Raw genomic sequence first — 24,251 nt, 5'->3', positions numbered from 1 at the left:
GCTACATATGCAGTGCAGCAGCCTTTTCTCTCTCCATTTCTACATTTTAGGTCTCGTCAAATTTTGCAAAATGGTGATGTAGTTGAAGCTAGACTAAGGGCAGAGGTGAACATCTGTGAGCAGCAGTATGGTTTCATGCCAAGAAAGAGTACAACAGATGCAATATTTGCTTTGAGGATGTTGATAGAGAAGTACAGAGAAGGTCAGAAGGAGCTGCATTGTGTCTTTGTAGATCTGGAGAAAGCTTATGACAGGGTGCCCAGAGAGGAACTGTGGTTTTGTATGAGGAAGTCTGGAGTGGCAGAGAAGTATGTTAGAGTGGTGCAGGACATGAGGACTGTAAGACAGTGGTGAGGTGTGCTGTAGGTGTGACAGAGGAGTTCAAGGTGGAGGTGGGACTACATCAGGGATCAACTCTGAGCCCCTTCTTGTTTGCTATGGTGATGGACAGAATGACAGACGAGGTTAGACAGGAGTCTACATGGACTATGATGTTTGCAGATGACATTGTGATCTGTAGTGAGAGCAGGGAACAGGTGGAGGAGAAGCTAGAGGTGTGGAGGTTTGCCCTGGAAAGGAGAGGAATGAAGGTTAGCCGCAGCAAGACGGAGTATCTGTGTGTGAATGAGAGGGATCCAAGTGGAAGAGTGAGGTTACAGGGAGAAGAGATCAAGAAGGTGGAGGATTTTAAGTACTTAGGGTCAACAGTCCAGAGCAATGGAGAGTGTGGCCAGCCATGTTGTTTGGTCTGGAGACAGTGTCCCTGAGGAAAAGACAGGAGGCAGCGCTGGAGGTAGCAGAACTGAAGATGCTGAGGTTCTCTTTGGGAGTGACCAGGATGGATAGGATCAGGAATGAGTACATCAGAGGGACAGCACATGTTAGAGGCTTTGGAGATAAAGTCAGAGAGGCCAGACTGAGATGGTTCGGACATGTCCAGAGGAGAGAGAGTGAATTTATTGGTAGAAGGATGCTGAGTTTCCCACTGCCAGGCAGGAGGCCTAGAGGAAGACCAAAGAGGAGATTTATGGATGTGGTTAAAGAGGACATGAAGGTAGTTGGTGTGAGAGAAGAGGATGCAGCAGACAGGGTTAGATGGAGGCAATTGATACGCTGTGGCGACCCCTGAAGGGAAAAGCCAAAAGGAAAAGAAGAAGGTGATGTTTGGCTGCATCACATGACCTTGTAATGACAGATCAGTGGACTTCTGTCAGTGCATAAACAGCCTGTAAGACTCCTATAAATCCCCACACAGTTCAGGCTTACATCTTTTGATCTGAAGTAGCCTGAACAACTTCACACACCTGATCTAGTTTCTGACATGTTTACAGCAGAGTCTCATAATGTGAGCGTGTGTCTGTCAGCCTGGTACATGGTGAGGACCACGGTGTGTAACTGCGTGTTGGTGTGCACTGCACAGCGCCGTCAGAAAGTCAGCACTGAAGGGTGTGATATTAAGTGTGATTTTTGTGCTTTAAGTGAAAAAATCACACATCCCCCTGTGGTAACACCTGTCAATCAGATGTCTGAAACTCACATCTCAGGGGTCACATCACTGAGGTCCACGCTGTGCACACATTTTCAGTTGTTTTTAATCACGTAGGTGGTGTACATGGACGGATTGTGAGACAATGGGGCCCCTGCATGATCACACACAAAGCAAAGGACCCCTGCAGGCAGAGCTGTGTTTCTTGGAGTACCATGGTTTAAAACTGCATGCAAATGTCAGGATTTTGTTTACACAGCAGACAAAAAGATATTTTTTTTCTCCCCTCAAAGCCACAGGTGATCTAAACTGACACATATACTACACTCACTTATGTAGGTATTGTATGTATCTTACTTACATCTTATTGCTTCCCTATTATACACTGCATTTATTCTTGTGTTATAGCATTTCTTTTTAGCAAGATCTCGCACAAGAATTGCTTTGGGGACTAGTAAAGTCCTTTTTTTTTTGTGCCACATCTCACCCAAAACAGTACAGGACTCAAACAAAACATTGCTACAAACATCCACAAGGAAACTTTCGTTTTTTGAACTAGGTAGTTAACAACAGATTTTTGTGACAAAAACACATGATTTCTTAAAAAGTTGGTATGTGCTATGTCTAGAACACAGGGATCTTTTAAAGAAAAAAGTTGCCATTTAATTTTCCATTAATCTGCAAATTCATATTTCTAAATTTGTTTTTAAATAAATATAATTTAAGGGTTTAACTAATGGATTAAATGAAAATAAAGATTTTTTTGGCTAGCATTTGAAGATGATTTGAATTGTAGTTGCCGATTCATTTTTAAACTGAAACCCAATAATACTGAAAAACAATGGTTTCAAAAAATTACATTTTTAAATTAAATTAGTGATTTATTAAACGGCTATTTATTATATTAAAACCTTGTACTGATTATTTTTCCTGATGTTTTCAGTTTTGAGTTACTGAAGTAAAAATGTAATCCTACATTTAACTTTGTTCATGTGTTTTTCGTTTGAGCTGATTGCGCCTTTAAAAGTTCCTGGTATATGTTGCCATAGAAACGACGAGGAAGAACGCTGGAGCCGCTTTATGAGAAACACGGGGAACTAATATTAACCAAGTAGGACAGTGAAACTGAGGGATATTATGTCTGAAAATCACCAAAGACAACAGAAAGTCGTGAGCTGGGAGTCCATGCGTGGGGAGCCGCTTTCAGAGTAAGTTTCTGCGGCTTTGTTCTCTCTTTTGGAGCGTGTGAAGCTCAGCCAAAGTCAATCGGGCCGATCAATGCTAATAAGTTTGTGCTACGTTTGTTTTTGTGTGAACAGGCTGCTGACTGTCCGGGTGGCAGGAGGACGAGACTGGAGCTGCGTCCTGTTTGAACTGCAGAGTAAAGAAAGAGAGACAGAAGAGCTCAGAGTGAAGTATAAGGAGCGCAAACAGGTAGAGAATTAAATAGTATATGGTTTTTTTTTCGCGATATCTCGGAGTATGTCACGTTACGTCTCGCGATAGCTCTGTCTTCATGGAAGGAGCGCTCAAAAACTTGTTTTTCTCCACAACGTGGAAATACCAGTTTTTAAGCCCTACATTAAAATATTATTTGAGGTCAATAGGATGATTTTTAAACTAGTAAATCACACAGTTATATATTGCCTCTTATACCCACCGCCATTTCCCCCTCTATTGACATTTAGGCTATCTGTCTTCATAACGATATATCTAGCACACCTATATTGTCCATAACCTATTCTGTTTATATACTTAGTGCATTCATACCACTCTTTTCATTCTGTTATTCATATATGTTCATTCATTTATGCTGCGTACTTACACTCGTTACACTAAATCATCGGACAGAGATCCAAAACCGTTTTGGCAAAACGTAGAAGCAGGCACGTGTTAAAATCCACAACAGACATTACAGACAACAGATAACAGCGCAAACAACGATCAGGCAGCAACGATTGGTGCAGTAATGTGACTGGTATATATGCAGGGTGTGGTAGTAGGTGAGTCCCAGATGTGACGCAGTGAACAGGTAAGCAATCTGATTGGCTGGCAGGTGATGCAGTGGGTGGGTGGGGGTGTGGGAGGAGACTGTGCAGTGGTGGGAACAGCTGGCAGGTGGAGACTGAGCTGGTGTGTGGGAGGAGCAGGAGGGGAAGTGGAATTAGGAGGTTCCAGTAGAGTCCATGACAGTTGATATGACTGATACTGCTCATATTCTACTTATTTACATTACATTGCAGTTGATTTTTGCACCTCTAATTACATGTTGAATTGTATGTTATTGCATTAATAATTGTCCAATGACAATGAAGTTTATTCTAATCCCATCTAATCTAATGTAGACAACAGGAAACTTCCCCAGTTGATTGCTTACAATAATGCGATGTTTTTTTTGCATGACAAGTTTTCTTAAATGCTAGGTTTAAATTTCCAAATATTGCAAGTATTGTCTTAAAATGCCTTAATTTGGATTAACTCCCAGAACAGAAATCTAAAATTGGCCCCCCAAAAATACATTATTTCCAGTGTATTTAGAAATGTAAGAAATGTAGCATTTTATAGATTAGTGTATAGCTATATATATATATATATATATATATATATATATATACACACACATTTAGATATATATTTAGATATAGATAGTAATAGGATATATGGTGTAAGTGCTACTGAAGTTTCTGGTTCAGAATTTGAGAAAATTCTTCCTTTGATTTTTTCGTATTTGATTTCTTATCTATTTATTTATTTATTTATTTATTATAAAGCACTGATTATGGTAAAAATGAAATAGCTTTCATAGCTATAATTATGAAACTTCCACAGTTGATTACTTACATAAAGGCAATTATTTTTGTATCTCAGTTCAAATATAAATATGTAAATACGTTTCTATTCTATTGAGGCTAATATATATATATATATATATATATATATATATATATATATTAATGAGTTCTAATAAAAGTGTGTTAATTGCTTAATTGTCAAAAATTTAGTAAAATATACACCTAAATCTGTATTTTAGATGTTTTCTTTCAACTAGTGTGAAAAAATTCCAAGCTCTTAAAACTGACTGGTGCTTGAAAAACATGTTTACTTCTGAAGCGGAATGATGTCAGTATGACTAAATTTTACTTAAATTATTAACTACTACTGATGAACTATTACAGTCATCATATGGACCCTTTATTTAGGAACTCCAATGCGCATCATTTATGCAATTATCCAGTTATCTAATCATGCGGCAGCCGTGCATGAAATCATGCTGATATATGAGCTTCCATTAATGTTCTCTTCAAACATGAAAACTGTGTAAAACGTGATCTCAGTGACTTTAATTTTGTCATGAATGTTGAGCTTCTTTGAGTGTTTCTGAAACTGTTGATCTTCTGTGATTTTCACACTTTTTTTTTAACTTAGAATGATGCTAAAAACCAAAACTTCCAGTGAGCAGCAGTTGTTTGGATAAAAACAACTTAAGTTAATGAGAGAGGTCCAAGGGGAACAATCAGACTGGTTGAAGCAGAGAAAGTTAACTCAGAAAACCACTAGTTACAAATGTGGTGAGAAGGAAAAGCATCAGAGAATGAAGAACATATTGAACCTTGAGGCAGATTGTGGTTCAGCAGCATGAGTCCATGGATCCAGCCTGCCAGGTGTCAACAGTTCAGTTTGCTGCTGCTGGTGTAATGGTGTTGGCAATGTTTTCTTTGCACACTTTGGGCTCCTTTATACCATCAGTCATGGTTTGAATAACCATATATCTAAGTACATGCATCCATTTAAAACCACAATTTACCCTTCTATTGATTCTTCCAACGTGACAGTGCATCGTGTTACAGAGCAAAAGTAATCGAAAACTTGTTTCATGAGCGCAGTAATGAGATTGTTGGGTTTCAGTGGCTTCCACTGTAACCTGATCTGAATCCATTTGAGATGTGGTAGATCATGAGATTCTCAGCATAAACGTGCAGCTGACAAATAAGCAGAAATGATGTAATGTAATCATGTCAATGTGGAGCAGAAAGTCAAAGGAACATTTCCCAGAATTTGTGAAATCCATGCCAACAAAGGCCGAGGCTGTTTGAGAGCACAGGGAGGCCCGGTCCAGAATGAGTGTGGTGTTCTTAATAAAGTGCACGCTGAGTTAATATAATCCATTTTAAAATTAATATTACTTATGTAAATTGCATTTTACCTGGTTGAAATGGAGCCTATTTTAAGCTAGCTTCTTGAGAACTGCATCTAAGAATTATTTTCATATTGGATCGTTCTGCTGATTGTTTCATGTGTGAACTGATTGATTGTTTGATTGGTAAAAATTCACACAATGGTAACATCACAGTTACACAACCAAAAGTGACAGCATCACAGTGTTGGTTTAATAGCCTAAAACTCAAATTTATTAAAAATAAATGGAAACTGTTCAAATGTGTACAAGGAAAGGCACCAGATCTTTTTGCAAGAAACCTACAAAATTTTAACTTGATTAAATTTATATTGACTAATCATTGTATCAGCTAAGCAGTTCAGCCCTGTTTGCACATCCTAAGGAAGCATTTTAAAGAGCTGTTCATGTACATATTTACCTTTAAATGTAGTGTTAAGATATTAGGAGTAAATATCCTTAGCTACCTTCCACCTCTGTTTAATGCTTATTGTCCTGAAAGTGCATGCGTCACAAACATTACCAGTTTGTTCATTTTTTCTGTTGCATTGTGTGACTTTTTTATAGGTGTTGGAGAATTTGGAAGAACGCTCAGAAGAGCTGCAGAAGAAAATTAAGGAAGTGCAGAAGTTACACTTAAGCTTCAATGCGTTTCTCAAGGTACGATCAGAAGCAGTTTCACACACGACTCCTGCACTGGACTGCAGCAACAAACTAACTAATGCTGTCGATCTGTATCTAGGATGAAGATGCTGCTCAAACTGCCAAGAAAGCAGAGAAGGAGAGGAAAGAGGTGCTTCAAAAGGAGGCAGAGATAAAAAGACTAAAGGAGGAGTGTGCTGAAGTGAACGAGAGGAAACAGAAGTTACAGCGTCAGGTGCACAGACAGCATGTGTACAGGCAATGCATGGAGCGGGTGTGTGAAAAAACTAAGGTACGACGAGTTTTTTTCTTTTACACGGCAAGAAACATGAAAAAAATCAAAATTTATTTATGATGCAGGTGTCATAGAATACATTAATGCATCGACTCAATCATTTATCATTTGAAAGCCTTTTTGAAACATGTCAACTATTACAAATGGAAAATTCGTAGAAACACTCCTCAACTATATACACAAAGCTGTTTGAAATAATAAATCTTGCTCTTTCTCCCTATAGGTTAATGTTTTATATCAGAAAAGTGCAATAATTGCACTGATAATGTTAGAAGAGCTGGTCTTCAGGCTTTCAGGCGAGGTGGATCATCTCTACAAAAGCACTGTGGAAACTCTGACATGTTTTGAGTAGATGGTGACGTTATTTTGGGGGCTACACCCTTGAAGTGTGTGTGTGATTCTGTGTTACAGTTTGAACATGTTCAGGCACTCACGGGTCATTTAGAGAGTCTTCTCCACTTCAGACAGCAGCTCTATCAGAGGGAGAATAAGGCGCAAGAACAGGTCGACCAGCAGAGGAAAGCTCTGCTGTCGCTGGAGAACCAGCTTAAATTACTACGGCTGCAGCAGAGCAACCAGCTGTCCCAGCTCCAGACCAAGCTAGAGAAGACTCACTCTGAAGCTCTAACATGGGTAACAGACATCAGAGCTAAGGCTAGATCACATGTGGCTTAAAGATCCTCTGAAGGAAGTTCAGTTGTCCTGTCTTCACACAGGAAAGGAGGTGGAACTGCATTCAGGAAACGGCAGCAAAGAAAACACTCAAACTGGGACAGATTAAAATGGTGAGCCTGAACCTCTATGAAACAACAGGCGGGAGTTTCGAAGGAGAGGAAGGTGTGGATATGAATGACACAGAGAAACAGCTGGATCAGGTATGTGTCCTTACAGAGCAGAGATGATGGCAAACAGCCAGAGCAACAGAAAAGGATCATCTAAACACACCGTTCCTTTCTGTCTCTTTTCTAGGTCAAGATGTTCTTCGAGGACCACAGTGACATAGTGAGACAACATCAAACCCCTTTACAAAGACGCAACGACGGACAGAAACAAGATCAGGCCAAGAAATCACATCAGACTCAATATAAAAAAAAAAACAGATTTTAAGTAAAAAAACAAACAAACAAAAACTTCAATATTAATTTCCATGCCACGATAAAACTGAATTCACTGAAATAGCATTGAAAATAACCGAATAAACGTCAAACCTGAAGGCAGTGAATTTGAGAAAATGTGCAATCAATGACTGATTTATCTTGACAAAGTTTCATACAATAGTTGAATGTACTTTGAAATTACTGTATATTAATTCTGTCAGTTGTAAGAAGTATTTAGTATACATATAATCATTTTTTATCCAGAAGTGAGCACCTACATTTATTATGATTGCGGAAGTATGCTAAAAACCTAACAATGTAGTTTCATACACTGAATGAGTTTAATTTCAGGTCTCATTTAGCCTCTCACTGTGATTATAACATAAGCGTTGATCTGTTTTAACTTTGTAGATACTGTATTTCTAGAACATTTTTACTGGTGGAGTTTCAGTCTGCAGCTCCTGTTGCCCACCTGACTGCCAACTAAATGTAGTGCAGTAATTGAGAACACAGGAGTCTGCACTGCCTCCCTATGGCCAATAAAGGAAACAACAACTCATATACACAACAGATCAGTCGCTGTGTTGTCTCATTATGCTGATAGGACTGTTTCCAGTTTAAAGCCGAGTATTGTTTAGCTAGAAATTTGCTGAGGTTATTAAAGTAATCACTAACAAGAATCATAAAGTTGTTCACTCAAAACACAGGCTCAGAGATGTCAGTCAATTAGGTGAAGATACTCCTAATTACTCCGGAGAAGAATTCTAAACTGCCTGTGTGAACGTCTGTTGGTTTTAAATAATAAAAAATAAGTAATAAAAGTGTTACATTATACTGCTGTTTCTTCATTATTGGATAGTTTGATAAGGTCTCCATCAGCAGGGCATTCAAAATGTTCGTAAACGTCGGAAAACATTGTAAAATATCATACTGTAGTTCACAGAGATAGTAAATACTGGCTTAAAATGTAAAGATTTTATTGAGAAAGAACATGTAAATGCTAAGCACACTAAACAGGGGTGTGCAATGCTATGTGCTTGATGGACACTTTTTTATACATCATCTAAAAACATACCTTCTGTACAGACAGAGTGATGCACAACAACACTAGTCAGCGGTTTATTTGGTCTTCTTGCCTTTGCTTTTTTGGCCTTCTTGCCTTTGCCTTTGTTCTTTATGGCCTTGCGAGTACTGTAGCCTCTCCACCAGGCCTGGGCGAAAATAACCGCTTTGGTCTTCAGCTCCAGCTCCTTCATCTCCTTCAGCCTCTTCTCCTCCGCCTGACGACGCCTCTCCAGGATCTGGTTGGACTCCACTTCTAGGACAGAAAACACTTCCTCCAGCTTCCTCAGATCCTCCTCCTCCTTTCCATAACTCGTTTCATTCACCTCCAGGTTGGCCTGAGACAAGTGATCGAGGCATTTATGGTTTTGAAGGGTGAAAGGACAGAGAAAGAAACACAGTGATGGATAGTGAAGAAAAAACATAAGTCACAAAACTGAGGTGTTATGAAAAATGGATAGGCCCCATTTTTACTTGGAAATTTCACCAATATTGAGCATCCTGAAATCTTGAAAGAGTATTTAGTTTAATAAGCAAGTGCAGTTTACACAAACCAGATGAAGTGTAAAAGCATCTGTCCTGAATTTCAAACTGAAGAGACATTAGAGATCAGATTATTATTCAGTTAACCGATTTCTGTTGCTTTCTCCTGCTTTTCTGTTTTGTAAAACAAATGTCTTTGGGCTTTGGACTTAAAATCAAATGAGCTCTCAGAATATTTGATAATTGTACATTGCAGTGTGTTGTCTTTATGTGGAATTTCACACTGTTCCAGCCATCTGTGGTAATCAATAGTTTTCCATTAGAGGGCTGTCAAATGTAACAACATACACTAGTGCTCAAAGAAAGGGTATTTTCTAGAAAATTCACCTTTCTAATAATTTTTCCTGAATGCAAATTACATTAATAACTAGTATTACAAACAAAAAAACTAATATTTAACACACGCTCCCAAAATATTAAAGTGAATTTGCAACCTTTATACAGTAGTTCTGGTGAGTATTTATGCCTGAAATGTTATCAGAAGTCCTCAAGTTGCTTCATCACCATTTTAAATGAAAAATGTAATTAAGTGTTCACCAGGTACCATCTTGACAAGAGCAAGAAATGACAGCAACTCTTGCAGTGTTTATATATCTGAAAGTCATCACCTATGTGTGTCAGTCTTATCTGACGCTATCTAAGAAACATTGCTGTATATTTAAGTTACTCAGACATCAAAAGGTGATACATTTCTTTGAACACAAGTGCATGCTGTATGTTCAGTCTTGTAATTCTGAATCACAATTCCTATGGCGTTAATAATCCTTACTCTGTCTATTGTAAGGTTTCTATAACTGTAATTTCTTGCACTGCGGTGCTTTAATAGCATCCATGCAGAAATATTTTAGGACAGTATCCTGAAAATAGTAAATTATTAATCTCAGCAGACTAGACTGGCTAAACTGGATCAGCTGCGGAGGACTGGCTCTAGAAAAAGCCTCTAAATGGGCCCTGTGTTGCCATTGTACTCAGTTATTTCTCCTGGTAACTTGTAGCATTTGAATCTGAGTTTGTACCTGGGTTTCCGTTATTTTTTCGTCAAAATTTCGGATTAAGTATTCAATTTCCATCTCCAGCTTTTCATTTTTCTGCCAAGGAAGAAAACAACAAGAACAGAGTTTTAATGAAAATTAAATATGTTGCTATGATTAAATATGAAACATTCACAGTTTAATGTTACACTCGACTAACCTCTTGAAGTATTCCCTCTGCTTGTCTGTTTTCAAACATCAAATTGTTGAGCTGAATCTTCAGTTGATCAATTTCCTCTTGTAGACTGGTCTGCTTCGGGCTTGTTGTCTTGATCTGTGGCTGGCACTGTTTTTCTGTGGGAAGTGACATTTCTTCTTCTAGAGCCTTGTTCTTTTGCTGCATAATTTCTATCTCATTTTCATTGTAAGAAATCTGTGTTACAACAAGAAAGACAGGAAAGACAGGAAGTGGGAAAATAATCTTCTTAGCCGCAACTTAGGAAGTAATGCATCTGTCAAACTAGGCTCTTGTCATTCATTTTGATTCCTCACCTGTGCATCTGTTTCCTTTATTTTTTCAGCAATTTTTTCCTCCAGTAAAATTGTTTCTTCCAGATTTTGAGTTTTGCCCCCAGGCTGTAGCTCCTCATCCAGACTGGTCCACAACTTTCTAACCATATGGCTGTGAAACACTTTAAGCTCTCTAATTAGTATATCCTCACTGTCCACTATTTCAATACCTAGCTCTGCCCTCAAGCCAGAAACAGCATCTGGATTGGCTTTGCAAAGCCTGAGCACATATCTGAAAGAGTTCTTGATGTTCCTCTCAAGCTGAGCCCTTGCTTGTTTCCTTTCTTTCACAGCTTCTCCCTCTTGTTTCCCATCTGATTCGAGATCTTCTAGTTTCTCCAGTCTTTCTTCTAACAACTGGTGCTCTTGAAGTGCATTACATAGCTCCTGGTCCGCTACACCAGACACACAGCTTGACTGGAGAACAGCAGACAAAGTTGCTGTAATCTCAGCTTGACTGATGCAGTTTTCCAGTACATTTGAGATGCATTCAGCCCATTCGGAGTGTGTTCTTGCTGGACTTGTTGCACCCTTTGCAGACATATTGTCACTGGATGGTAGAAATAGAAAAAAACAACACAGTCAAATTGTTTGTCTATATTGGCTTACTTGGATTTCAATATATCTGGTAGCTTTTGTGCATAGCTAATATCTTTTGCTATGGCCAGTGCTCCTCAACTCTTTTAATTAACTGTTTAGTCAAAAACACACTCAATTACTCATGAAGTTTGATCAAGCAAAATGAAAAAACAATTTCAACTACTGTGATTAGATTTTTTTTCTGCTTATATGTCGTCTATGTTATTATAAATGTGATTTCTTTTGGTTTTGAACTTTTGATCATCTTGGCCTCCCAAAACTTGTGATAATCATACACTGCAATTTGCAAATTTTTTTTTTTTACATTGTTCAAAAAGAAGTGTTTCATATGGGAATTTGACTTTTCATAACTTTTTCTTGTGTATTAAAAGCACCACAAGTAGACATATAAGCAAAGACATAGTTATTGCAAAGTTGACTGATATTTGACATTGTACAGCAGTGTCTACTCTGAGTCTGAAAACATTAGTTTTGTCATATTTAGCGAGCCTCTCCAGTATTGGCCATTACCGCCAGATTAAACTATGTGTGCTAAATTAAAAACAACAACAACAACAACAAAAATCTCACTTCTGTGTCATTTATTCAAAAACACATTTCTTTTATTTGTTACTTTAGCTAAGTTAGTTTACACACAAGTTATTAGCTCGCTAAGCTACATACCTGCTTACTTGTCTCTGGCAGAAAATGTGTTTCTCTGTTGCTAAGATACCAGGTGACGGAGCAAATAATTGTCACTGGCTCATACTGCCCACAGTTTATTTGCAATAAATAAATAAATCAATAAATAATATCGAAATATATGCTTGTTGTTTTTAAACGACTTAATTAATACAAGAATGTGGCAGCTTTAAATTATTACACAGCGTTGACTTCTAACAGTTGACTTTTATCTTGAAATTTGACAGCGGTCATTCTCCCAGCCTGCCGTAAACTGCTTCAGTGTCGTGAAAGTTTGTTGATCTATCTGCCCCTGTCTGTAGAGCTTTTGTAGTGTCGTCGGTGTTAGGGAGTGTTGCTTTCGGAAAGCCAGATCTAAATTAGCTGTACGTGGTTATCAGTTACATGCTACCAGACCGCGCTGAGCGTCTGTTCCGCAGCACAAAGCCCGGTGACAATGTCGTGATGGACGCAGACGGACAGCCGCGGCTCGTTAGCCTCAGTGACAGTGAAGCAGCCGAATCGGTGACAGATGTCATCTCTGGCAGGACAAAGACCAAATCTGAAACCAACCGACCCTTTGTCCGCTTCACCTTACTTAAAATGCGCTAGTTTATGTATTGAATGCCTTTTAATCTGTATGTAGCTATCGTCTTAGTGTTAAAGTAGTCCGTTTGCGAGCAAACAACTAACGGTAGCCTGTCGGTGGCCGTGAGATGTGCAGCTGTCTGGCAGTTTGCAGAACAAACCTTGTTTAGCTAGTAGCTTGTACCAAGTGAAGGCTGGAAGTCGAGGCTGGCTGCATCCTGTTTATCTGCTAGTATGGAGTCTGACGACGATGTGCCTCTCATCTTAACCTGGGACGAAGCGAACAGCGGTCTGCTGAACGAGGAGGCTGAAAGAGGAGACGAGAGTGAGTCCTTACTGAGATGTCCTCACTTTCTTCTATAGTGGAGCTATGTAAACAATGTGTTTGTATAGCTAGGCCCGTTATTGTGGGAACTGGTTTGATGTTGGCACTTCCATGGTATGGTTTTAGATACAAAAACAAAAGTACTCCTGTTTAAAACTGGTGCAGTCTAATGTAACAGTTCTGCAATAACTCCACCTCTATGAAGGGTCATTATGGAGGCTGTGTTGTTGCATTGTACTGTACTGATATGTGCATCTCATTTGTGGTTATGTTATATATTCCCAGACTGACTTTATGACACCAGAGAAGCTTCACATGCTCATGATCGCCAATTCACAAAACACTGTATTTTCTGATTATCAAGACAGGCTATGTTGCTTGGGGCGTCAGCATAAGATGGAGTTAAACTTGCAAACAACAGATCTCATGTACATGTGTGGTCCTCTGGTGGTTTTTAAGGCCTTGAGTAAGTACAATCTCAAGTTTTATGTTTTGTGAGTGTCAGAATATGCCTATATTAGAAAATGATTTCTGCCACACAGGGAATCATTCATCAGATGGAAGACACCAGCTGATTTTTCATGGAATGACCCAAATATAGTTTCTAAAATGACATTAAGGTCACTCACTTAAATCAGTGCCTCTCTAGAAGTTATGTGTATCAAATGAACAGGAGTATAGGCTGCTGACGCTTGTTAATTTATGTATGAGGGGTTCTGCACAGAATTGCAGAGGTGTTTACTTTGATCAGGCCTAAAAGTGTTCATTTATTTATTGCCAAGCTATTCTCTCCTGTATGGCGATCTTTCTGTTGTACATATTTGACTCAGTGTTGCATTGTTAAAGCAAATTCATAAAGAACAATATTTGAACCAAAGTTCTGTATGATTTAAAGCAACCCATAAGGTACAGTAAAACAAATCTGAATGAAATGCAATAGCATACTAAAAGATAAAACTCAAAAAGGGATCAAGTAAAGCTGACAAGTTCCGCTGAGATTGTATACCAAGAAGAAGAAGTGGTTCTTTAGTAGTGACTTAAAGCCAGAGCAGTTCCTACATGAAAAGATAAACATCTCCAGAGATTAGGAGCAGGCAGTGCGAAGGCTTGATTGCCTCTATTTCTGTGCCTAGATCTCAGAACATCCAGGAGGATCTGATTAGTCAACCTCAGTCCTCTAACCACCATTTGATGATGTAAGAATTCTGCTGAACAGCATTGCACCAATCCACTTTAAATCCTTGAAAACAAACAACAAAATCTAGAAAATCAGTCCTGAAATAGACAGGAAGCCATAACTGGTGTTATGTGGTGACACTTTCTTTTTCATCTCCTAATATGGCACCAGCTGAAGAGCGACTGTTTAATGCCCACATACAAAGAATGACAATAGTCTAACCCATACAGTGTATGGTCTAACCGCATGATAGTAAATGCATGAATAGGTTTTGTTTGTGGTACAGAGATAGGCCTTCACCTTGGCTAAAAGTCAACATAGGGAAACAAGTATTTGCTGTTCCAACTTACAACATCTCCACAACATAAACTACAATGTACGCACTATATTGGAAATGATAATGGGATCATGGAGAGTGGGCTTGTAGACTAGAAATCACGTCAGTGTGTCCACCAGTTGAATGGCAAAGTGTCACAGTTGTGACACAAAGAGCTAATGTTGTCCCACTTTTCCTGAAAGGTTTGGCAAAGTTGGTCGATTTTTTGGAGAACAGAATCACATTAGTCGACACGCCCATCTGGAGCTGTCTGGAGAGATTTATTAGACAACAAATGGTGGAGGTGTGGACACGTGACACGCAGCAACCAACATACAGACAGCCTGTTTTCGTCTTTGGCATCATGTCATTTAAATGAAGCTTAATTTTAAGGTGGTGCTATCTGATCATTATCCTTTAACATCACACCTGGCAAGACTGAGGAAGAACTCAGGAATTTGTCACCACTTGAACAACTCAAAAACTTTGTGCATGACCGGCTAATATGACTCGTTTGTAACCATAACGATAGAAATCAAATGTTCAACTTTTTTTAAGAGCCAGAAAAGACCATTTGCATGCTGCATTTCTATTTGCATTCAGTGTATTCACAGAGGACTACGTACTATTTTTCTATAAATTGTATGTGTTATCATAGCTGGACATTCATGTGTCATAATGTTCGTCTACTTACCATAGTTGCACTTGTGCAGTCTGAAGCCGGCAAGTTGTGAATCAGCCTGGAAACACGCTGCACATCCAGGTCACACTGTTTTAACGGAGAGAAGAGATTGTCCATCGGACTCCGGGATCACGTGTGTGTCCGTGTTTGCGGCATGTACGTGTGTTCTTGCAGCCACTCAACATAGTAATCCTGCTGCCTTTGTCTTCTCTCACATATAAGCTACAAAATGACCCATGTGAGAAACGGCTGGCTCAGCAGAGCCTGCACCCCTCAGCCCCTCCCTGGTGCTCATGGACAGCATGCGTTTGTGTGTGTTGTGTTGTGTTGTGTTGTGTGAGTGAGTGTCTGCAGCCTGTGTGTAGGTGTGTCTGTGTGTGTGAGCTCACCGGATCATTTTTTTTTCTGCCTCTGGGGGTGAACAGGAAGAGGAGAGGAGTTTTGTTCTCAGGATATCTGGGAGTGGTGCACAAGTGGAAAGTATCATCCTGTTGTTGCTGATATTTGCTGGAGACTGCTGGAAAGAGAGAGCGTTTGAACCTGGAGACTGAGAGAGAAGGCTGTGCTATACGAGCTCAGTGCCCAGTCACATGCCTGGATAGAGGTGTGGAGTTTAGTGTCATTGCTGGTGGTAAGGAGGCCAGATGATCACAAAACTTGATTTTATTTTTTCTGCGAGAGACAATGATGACTGCTGAGTCTGTTGGCGTCTCTGTGAGCCTGACCTCACCGTGTTGTTGACCGGGAGCTCCAAACCTGTTATTGTTCTCAAACAAATGAGGGGTTGGAGAATGGCACACAGCAGACACGGGGTCGACGCCTGTCAGGATAACAGGCAGGCTGCCGCTGGACTGGAATTTGAGCTTCACACTTAAGCTCAATCTGCTGCTGTCATGGTGGACAGAAAACATCTGTGACTGCATTTCTGAGACTCATATGGCCTATGCTACGTTTAATTCCAAGGAGTCGTGCCTGAAGCAGAAACATGTGATGTACAGTGCGTGGGAAGGGCACCCAGACAGACTCACACAGGAGTGAAATATGCAGCTGCACAGAGACACATGGAGGGATGTTTATTCAAGGAAGAAACTGTGATTAATATTTATGAGACCATGCTTGAATCTGTAATTGCAGGTCATCAGAGAATTCTGACTCGGTCTGGATTTCATCTTTTTCGACTGTATTTTTGAGTTCATTTCGAACTTTTTTATAAGAGAGATATTACCTGATTTTGTATTATGTCCTACAATAACTTGCTCTTTCTTACCATGATTAGAAATCTAGATGTCTTCCCTGTCTTTTGAAGTTAGTCGCTTTCTGTCTTATAGCATCAGATTAATTCCTCCTGTGGTTTCCCTGTCTCATGTCTGTATCCTGTCTGTGGCAGGGAGGAGGCGTAATAGGCAATGTGACATCAGTACAAACACAACACTTTCTTATTGACTGGTTTCACTGGGTTCAAAGTTCAGCCTCTGCTGCTAAGTCAGTAATTTCAGCGTTACAGTCTCATTTCATTGTTTCTGGTCATATCATCTCTCTCCAAGGTGCCTGTTTTTACAAATGCACAACTGGTTGTCAAAGAAGTACAAAACTTCATGAACATTGTTGAGAGTCGTTTTGATATTCAATTCATTCCCGTATCTGTGAGGATCTCATCCGGACTCCACTTGTGACTCTGTCGCTGATGTTTGCATCAGGCCTTAGTGGAATGTTTGGCCATCTGTATCTGCAGATGTGTTTGGCTGTTGGAGCAAGACCAGCGTACTGTGAATAACACACACTTGTGCTGTGGACTTCAGGGACCTGAATACATTCACACAGCTGAAGCACACACAAATCCAAAGGGATCGATGGAGTGCTCATGTGGACAAGGAGCTGGTTCCCATGAAGATCAGTCAAATATTGAGAGTCCAGTAGTGATCTCCTCCTATGTCCTTCAGTTAGAACTGGCCTGCATTGGTAGGCACATACTCGTCTGTGTGTACTATGCTTCTGTGTGTGTGAGAGAGAGTGAGACAGTGACTCATGTCTACTGTGTGAAGGACGGCCTCGTTTCAGTTCCAGTTTCTTGTCCTTATCCGTGTAAATAAGACCTGTATGAACACACTGACACTTAGCTGCTTTCTTCCAGATGGAGGCAATTATGACATCGTGAATAATGCTGTGATCTCAACGCCCGGGCCACAAAACCACAGAGCCCAAAATGTGTCATTGCGACAAAGCTGGGAGATGAACTACCAGGAGGCAGCCATCTACCTGCAGGTATTCACGAGTAGAGGACTGTGGCATTTGTTAATTGCTGAGTGAACAGAGCAACTGCTTCCAAGTGCACATGATCACATAATGGTTTTATTGTGGCCTCTTCGCTGTATTGCTGGCAGATGTTTAAACTTTGTACCCTATCCAGGGGCTATTTTGACAATAACAGATGCAGGAAGTGAAAAGCTTGTTAATTTACAAGGAAGAGGAAGAAGAGAGCAGACACGCACAAGTGTGGACTTAACTTTTGACGTCAGGAGAAGCATATTTGGAGCTTAAAACATTAGGAATCGCTCTGTTACAACAATTAACACAGTGAATCAAACACCAATATGTTGCAAAAGACAAAAGTGTGTTGCAGTGTGTTTGTCGAACCACAGTAGCGTCTCTTTTTACATGTATAATTTTGAATTTTTGTACAGGAAGGAGAGAACAATGATAAGTTCTTCACTCACCCTCGAAACCCAAAAGCACTGGCAGCGTACCTGTTTGCCCACAACCACCTTTTCTACATGATGGAGCTGCTCACAGGTCTGCTGCTCATGATGCTGTCACTGTGTGAAGCTCCTGCTGTACCTTCGCTGCGTCTGGATGTCTATGTGAGGGAACATATACACACATGCACACTCATACAAACCCAGCCTCTAACAGCCAGTTTTCTGTAAAAGCTTATTTCTGTCTGGTACCTGTGCAGGTCCATGCCACGCTAGAGCTGCTGGCTTTGGTCATGGTGGCGTTTGAACTCTGCATGAAGCTCCGCTGGTTAGGCTTCCACACCTTCATACGGCACAAGAGGACTATGGTCAAGGTAACTGATTGCCTTAGGCAGAGAGCAGTCCTGTTTTCTGCCCTCATTCTACAGAGGGTCAGAGGTGTTCATCAGCCACTTCAGCATGTCACCCTGCTGTGTGCATACCACACGTTAGACTTTGGGATTCGGCTTTCGTTGCTATATATAGCTCATGTTTTCTCTTCTCTTTGTGCAGACGTGTGTGTTGTTGCTACAGTTTGTGGAGGCCATAGTGGTCCTGATCAGACAAACGTCTCACGTGCGAGTGACCAGAGCGCTCAGACCCATATTTCTGGTAGACTGTAGATACTGTGGTGCCGTGCGCAGGTATGTAAACGGACACACATTCACAGAGATTCTCACTGTCAGGTCCAAGTTGTGGCCACAAAATAGAAAAATTCTCCTTCTTTGACTGAGAAATTGTCTTAAAAATCAACAATTTATATTTGCATGCTGGAAAAATGCTAGAGAACAAAGGCAAGAGCAGCAATTTTCACACTATTACAAGCTCAGTGAGACGCCCGCTTTGTTTAGCTTGAAAACATCCATTAAGGATTTACTGTTTATTTGTTAATACTGCCTAAAGAAGTTCTGTTTGTACTGTTTGCACTGACAGAGTTTCTTTATTCCAATCAGAAACTTACGTCAGATCTTCCAGTCCCTTCCTCCTTTTATTGACATCCTCCTGCTGCTGCTTTTCTTCATGGTTATATTTGCTATCTTAGGTAAGAATGTTTATTAACGTAATGCATATAAATGCTGTTACCTTCTTCTACTGAAAATTACACAATAAGAGGAATCAACGTCTGAGTGAATCTGGTTTTTGTTAGTGTGTTTGATAAGTCTTTTGTGTCCTCCAGGTTTCTGCCTCTTCTCTACAAACGATGCTGACCCGGTATGTTGAGACTTTCGTCTGACTGATAGTAGTTAGTTTGACTTATGTAAGTTGTGGGACTTGGGTGGTTCTTTGACTGCACAGTCAGATTTCCTGACTTAAACTCCATCCTCTCTCACCGCAGTACTTCAACACTCTGGAGAACAGCCTTGTCAGCCTGTTTGTGCTGCTGACCACAGCAAAGTAAGCACAGCGGCACACACAGTACCGTTTAGTTATCTGTACACACATGACACGCAAGCAGTAGTTCCTACTTTTAGAACTCATCGTAAATGCTATTGTCTGACCACGTGTGTCTGTTTTGTGTCTTGTGACTCATTGATGTCACACTTGACTCTCTCTCTCGTAGTTTCCCTGATGTGATGATGCCGGCGTACTCCAGGAACCGCTGGTCCTGTGTTTTCTTCATTGTTTACCTCTCCATCGAGCTCTACTTCATCATGAACCTGGTACAAACTGTCGCAATTTCACTACCACTACAATATCTAGCGAGATTTATGTCTGTAATAGCAGTAACTGTCAAGTTTCCCAAGTTGCGTATAAGGAATATTGTATTTGAGGTCTTTTAAAAATAATCATAGCCTCCAGTTTTCTCCCTTTTACATAATTACTCACCATTCTGTCATTTTCCATGTCCCTTCCAGCTCCTGGCAGTAGTGTTTGATACATTTAATGATGTTGAGAAGATGAAGTTTAAATCTCTTTTGCTTCACAAACGCTCCGCTATTGACCATGCATTCCAGCTGCTGGTTAGCCGACAGGTATGTCTGTTACATATATTCGAGACAGATAATTAGTGAGCCGTTTATCTGCAGCTTCTTCCAGTTTTACGTTTGACTGTTTTCTCCCCAGAGACCGATGGGTGTGTCGCTGAAACAATTCGATGGTCTGATGCGTTTTTACAGACCACGGATGTCAGCAAGAGACCGTTTCCTCACATATAAAGCTCTTAACACGTCAGGGGCTCCTATGCTCAGGTAGCTGCCACATACACACAGTTGCATGCATTCTTATATTTCATGCACTTGAATTTAATAGGAGTTTGTTCTGTTACAGTCTGCAAGACTTTTATAAGTTCTATGAGGTCACCGGCCTTAAATGGAAGGTAATGTGCTTTACACCGCCCTGTGTGGTACAATCTCACCCTATTTTGTGTACTTTAAGCTGGCTGTAATGTACATGCACTGTATATGCGTGTAGGCCCGTCGCAGTGGTGAACATTGGTTTGATGATCTTCCACACACAACCTTCCTCATTTTCAAAGGCAAGTTCTCTATTTTTCTCCCCCAGTTTGTTACATAATTTCCCCCTCAGTCCCTCATTCTTGGTGCTTTCTTCTGTAATAGGCATCAACCTGCTTGTCAAGTCTAAGGCCTTCCAATATGCCATGTGTAAGTGCAGTATTTTACATTCTCCCAGCTGCACTCAGACGTGCTGAGCAAAGTCTCTCATCTCAGACCTTTTAATATTTCCCTGTGGTTGCAGATGTGGTGGTGGCCATCAATGGTGTGTGGATCCTCGTGGAGACGTACAGGCTCAACAGTAAGGTCTTACCTGATATCATAAACACAAATGCCTAAAAGGAGGTGGGGTGGGGTGTACCACTATAGATTTCTCACATTTTTCTTCCCCTGCAGATGGATTTTTCAGGTCCACATTTGTTCCCTGGAGTTACATTGTTTTCCTGACCAGTGAGTAGAAAATCATTATCTATATGCTTTAAGACTGACCCCAGAGGATGTCCAGAATTTAATATATCTGTTTACTTCCACTAACTGCCTCTGTGCTTTCACTTCCAGTTTATGGTGTAGAGGTGTTATTGAAAATATCGGGTTTGGGGCCAATGGCTTATTTCAGCTCAGGGTGGAATCTGTGAGTAACACCTGAAATTCTCGGTTAGACTACAAACGAATGCTGAATCCACAACTTCAAGCTGAACCTGATCCATAATGAACACTCCAGTGAACAAAAGACTGCATAAATCCATAGGGCCTGTTTGAGGATTGGATTCAGTATTGTTAAATCAGTTTGTTAATGCGGCAATATTGTTTTACATGAATATTTTGTGGAAGAAATTCAAAATGCAGCAAACAGTATTTCTGTGTTTTTGGTGGTAATCCATGCTGTGCTCGTCTGTCCAGGTTTGACTTCTCTGTGACGGTGTTTGCCTTCCTGGGCCTCATCGCTATTGCCTTCAATATGGAGCCCTTCTACTTCATCGTAGTTCTCAGAACACTTCAGCTGCTCCGGTGAGATTTCTTCTCCACTTTTAAGATCAGAGTGCACAATTACACATGGAGCTATTTATATTATGCGTTTAATTTTAATGTTTAATGTTTGGTCTTTTGCAGGTTATTTAAGATCAAGCTGAGGTACCGTAATGTGTTGGACACCATGTTTGAGCTCTTCCCCAGGATGGCAAGTCTGGGCTTGACCTTAATCATCTTCTACTATTCTTTTGCTATTGTTGGAATGGAGTTCTTTGCAGATGTGGTTTACCCCAACTGCTGCAAGTGAGTCATGCTGTCATCATTTGCATTGACGCTGGTCTTCTGCATTCTCCTGTACTTTAAGACACAAATGGACAAATTCTATGCATTTCCACTAACCATTCGTTCTTCTGCTGATTTCTTTTCTCAGCACCAGCACAGTGGCAGATTCCTACAAACAGATCAATGTCACAATTGGCAACAACACAGTGTTGGAAGAAGGCTACTATTATCTTAATAACTTCAACAACATTCTCAGCAGCTTCGGTAATTCAGTACTTTTTTAATACGGCCAGTAAAATATTTTTGTATTTTGTCAACAAATGGCGTGAAAATACCAAAACCAAATATGAGTTACTTTGTTTATCAGGACTGTCTGACTTCAGCATTATTAATATATTTTTTAGGCGTCAGTTTATTCTTGGTCATAGAATTATTGCTGACAGAAAGGTTGCATTTATCTGCTTTCTTTCTCTCTCTGTAAATTTGCCGGATTATTAAAAATGCTTTCTCATTTTATCGCCAGTGACTCTGTTTGAATTGACTGTGGTCAACAACTGGTACATCACCATGGTAAGATCAAGCCTTTCATCAGCGGTTGTGCTTAAGGCTTCACTCTGCAGTCTAGTTATTGATCAACAGGTGTCGCTGTTTAACTGCTGCTGTGTTCGCTCCACCACAGGAAGGAGTCACTTCTATGACAAGCCACTGGAGCCGCCTGTACTTCATGACTTTTTATATAGTTACCATGGTGAGGCCTGTGTGATCACATGTGCTCGATGGTTTGTGATAAACTCTGCATTTTTTTGCTTTTATCTGTGCGTTTCTTTGTTCGTAGATTCAGAAGTCTGTGTGTGATGTGTTTTCTGTGCCCTCAACAGGTGGTGATGACCATCATTGTGGCGTTCATTCTGGATGCGTTTGTGTTCCGCATGAACTACAGCCGCAAGAACCGAGAACCACTGGATAATCCAGAGGGTGGGTAGGTGTGTGTGTGTGTGAGTGAGTGAGTGAGTGTGAGAGAGAGAGAGTGTGAGAGAGTTTATGTTGCAGGATGCGGCCTGTTTGGACCAGGCTTCTTCCATCTCACATATGCTTGATCAGATAAGGATCATGGGACTTGGGAGGCTCTTTGTTGCATTTCTAAAGCATCTCCTGAGCAATTTTATGGGTGTAGCAGGGTGGATTATCCTGCTGGGGGAGTGCTGTTACCGTGGTAAGTGTACATGGTTGCCAGTAGGGTTAAAGTGGGTGATGCTTGTGAATGTAACATTCACATTAATGCCAGGATGCAGTTTTCCCAGCAGAACACTGCATTGTAACGAGATGATTAGTGTAATTCACTGCACCTGTCAGTGGTTTTAATGTTGTGAGCATATGGTACGACAGACGCGGTCTTGTTTTGCACAGATACTAGTTTGACTGAACAGAGCTATTAGCTGTCAGGAAGACATTTTAATATATTTGTTTTACATGCTCTAGATGAGAATGGGATCGTGTTTGAAGTAGAAGTGAGTCGTGATGAAGCTCTGGCCACACTTGAGCTGTACAAACAGACGTGCCCAGGACTGTCTTCCCTCAGCTCTCTACAGGGAGTCCTACAAGCTATGGACAGGAGTGGGGTAAGCAAACAGCCGCTATGAACTCTTAATCCTCTGCTCTTCACTTGAATTCCACTAATTGGCTTTCCCTCCTGTTTTCTTGTGCCCAGCACTCATCTCTGGTGTATCAAGGTCGCAGATCTAGGACCAAGAGTGACCTCAGTATGAAAATGTACGAAGAGGAGATACAGGTGAGAAACTGCAGAAAAAAAAAATCTAATTTTGATGGTTGTATTTGGACTCTCTTGATATTTTTAATGTCTGGTTTCTCTAGGAGTGGTATGCAGAGTATTCAAGGGAAAACCTGCCTCAACCAGACCAAAGCTTGGAACGGGAGCTGGACAGTCCCAGCTCTGAACCTTCTCCCTTCCCACAGCCTCAGCTCAACTCACAGACTGGACCTCACGGCATCAACTAATGCCGTTTTTAAGCGGTACATGTGCGGCATCATCTCAGTCTTTTTTTAATGCAAAGAACCCCCATCACTCTTGGCCTTTTTCCAGTCCACTCACCATTTGCCACACCGGGAAACTGGTCTGGGCCCCTTTGAACTGAAGTGAGAATGAGACGAGTTAACGGTGAAGGCATCTTTTACAGACAGAAAGACAGACAGCAGTAGAGGTCTGCTGCCTAGACGGGAGCGTTGAACGTTGCCCCTTTTTTGGCCTTTTTTAAGACTGCAGCAAAATCTACAAGGAAGCCTGTACTACCACAATATGTTGTGTACGTATACTACTGTAGGCCTTTTGTGCCCTATTGTAAATCATGTAGTACTTAAACCTGATGCCTTAGTATAATGGCTCATCTGATCAGTATTAACACGGATACTACTTCTACTACACTCCTTTAAGCTCAACCCAACAAATTACTATGTACAGTTTCTCCTAACTAAAGTCTCAGCAGACTTAAAAATATTTTACTTTTATATAACTTCTCATTCTGTAATGTATTTGAGTTAATAAGGGATTTTAATAAACTGTTCAAATTGTCAAGTAATGTTTTGGTGCTGCACTCGGACACTGCTGCTGA

At 40.5% G+C, this 24,251-nt stretch overlaps 3 protein-coding genes across 5 annotated transcripts; 2 read left to right on the top strand and 1 right to left on the bottom strand.

The window, feature by feature from the left end:
• The first annotated feature begins 2,540 nt into the window (after positions 1-2,540).
• Positions 2,541-8,528, top strand: cfap73 (cilia and flagella associated protein 73). Of its 2 annotated transcripts, XM_022198015.2 has the most exons (7): positions 2,541-2,694; positions 2,806-2,920; positions 6,228-6,320; positions 6,403-6,594; positions 7,009-7,230; positions 7,314-7,472; positions 7,567-8,528. In XM_022198015.2, exons 1-7 carry the CDS (start codon positions 2,624-2,626, stop codon positions 7,702-7,704), a joined length of 990 nt encoding a protein of 329 aa, XP_022053707.1. In that variant the 5' UTR covers positions 2,541-2,623; the 3' UTR covers positions 7,705-8,528. The 2 variants fall into 2 exon arrangements, with proteins under 2 accessions (XP_022053707.1, XP_051806719.1); XM_051950759.1 differs by lacking the exon at positions 7,567-8,528 and having other exon boundaries at positions 7,009-7,441.
• A 126-nt stretch (positions 8,529-8,654) lies between these two features.
• On the bottom strand, positions 8,655-12,973 carry iqcd (IQ motif containing D). Of its 2 annotated transcripts, none has more exons than XM_022198003.2 (5): positions 12,850-12,973; positions 10,823-11,390; positions 10,491-10,703; positions 10,316-10,387; positions 8,655-9,094 (listed from the first exon to the last, which is right to left on the bottom strand). In XM_022198003.2, exons 2-5 carry the CDS (start codon positions 11,381-11,383, stop codon positions 8,747-8,749), a joined length of 1,194 nt encoding a protein of 397 aa, XP_022053695.2. In that variant the 5' UTR covers positions 11,384-11,390; positions 12,850-12,973; the 3' UTR covers positions 8,655-8,746. The 2 variants fall into 2 exon arrangements, with proteins under 2 accessions (XP_022053695.2, XP_051806718.1); XM_051950758.1 differs by lacking the exon at positions 12,850-12,973 and adding an exon at positions 12,104-12,183.
• Positions 12,369-24,214, top strand: tpcn1 (two pore segment channel 1). Its single transcript, XM_022197968.2, has 26 exons — positions 12,369-13,013; positions 17,320-17,450; positions 17,870-18,046; positions 18,142-18,255; positions 18,434-18,564; positions 18,874-18,962; positions 19,098-19,132; positions 19,257-19,315; positions 19,482-19,581; positions 19,777-19,893; positions 19,985-20,109; positions 20,189-20,237; positions 20,333-20,396; positions 20,479-20,523; positions 20,618-20,674; positions 20,770-20,823; positions 20,932-21,004; positions 21,274-21,381; positions 21,484-21,645; positions 21,773-21,888; positions 22,148-22,194; positions 22,304-22,372; positions 22,503-22,599; positions 23,104-23,243; positions 23,333-23,413; positions 23,497-24,214. The coding sequence occupies exons 1-26, from the start codon at positions 12,923-12,925 to the stop codon at positions 23,638-23,640; spliced, it is 2,475 nt and encodes an 824-aa protein (XP_022053660.1). The 5' UTR covers positions 12,369-12,922; the 3' UTR covers positions 23,641-24,214.
• Positions 24,215-24,251: the final 37 nt, after the last annotated feature.

The sequence above is a fragment of the Acanthochromis polyacanthus genome, chromosome 7, assembly GCF_021347895.1.
Source record: "Acanthochromis polyacanthus isolate Apoly-LR-REF ecotype Palm Island chromosome 7, KAUST_Apoly_ChrSc, whole genome shotgun sequence".
Taxonomy (NCBI): Eukaryota; Metazoa; Chordata; class Actinopteri; family Pomacentridae; genus Acanthochromis; species Acanthochromis polyacanthus.
Note: the sequence above shows the minus strand (reverse complement) of the source record. Positions and strands in the feature narration are given on the sequence as shown.

Coding starts and splice junctions, on each gene's coding strand:
- cfap73 (XM_022198015.2), top strand. CDS start 2,624: ATGTCTGAAAATCACCAAAGACAACAGAAAGTCGTGAGCTGGGAGTCC. Junction 6,321..6,402: donor GCTTCAATGCGTTTCTCAAG/GTACGATCAGAA, acceptor ATCTGTATCTAG/GATGAAGATGCTGCTCAAAC. Junction 6,595..7,008: donor GGGTGTGTGAAAAAACTAAG/GTACGACGAGTT, acceptor TCTGTGTTACAG/TTTGAACATGTTCAGGCACT.
- iqcd (XM_022198003.2), bottom strand. CDS start 11,383: ATGTCTGCAAAGGGTGCAACAAGTCCAGCAAGAACACACTCCGAATGG. Junction 10,388..10,490: donor CAGAGGGAATACTTCAAGAG/GTTAGTCGAGTG, acceptor CTTCCTTGGCAG/AAAAATGAAAAGCTGGAGAT. Junction 9,095..10,315: donor AAAAAATAACGGAAACCCAG/GTACAAACTCAG, acceptor CACTTGTCTCAG/GCCAACCTGGAGGTGAATGA.
- tpcn1 (XM_022197968.2), top strand. CDS start 12,923: ATGGAGTCTGACGACGATGTGCCTCTCATCTTAACCTGGGACGAAGCG. Junction 21,382..21,483: donor AGAACACTTCAGCTGCTCCG/GTGAGATTTCTT, acceptor GGTCTTTTGCAG/GTTATTTAAGATCAAGCTGA. Junction 22,600..23,103: donor ACCACTGGATAATCCAGAGG/GTGGGTAGGTGT, acceptor TACATGCTCTAG/ATGAGAATGGGATCGTGTTT.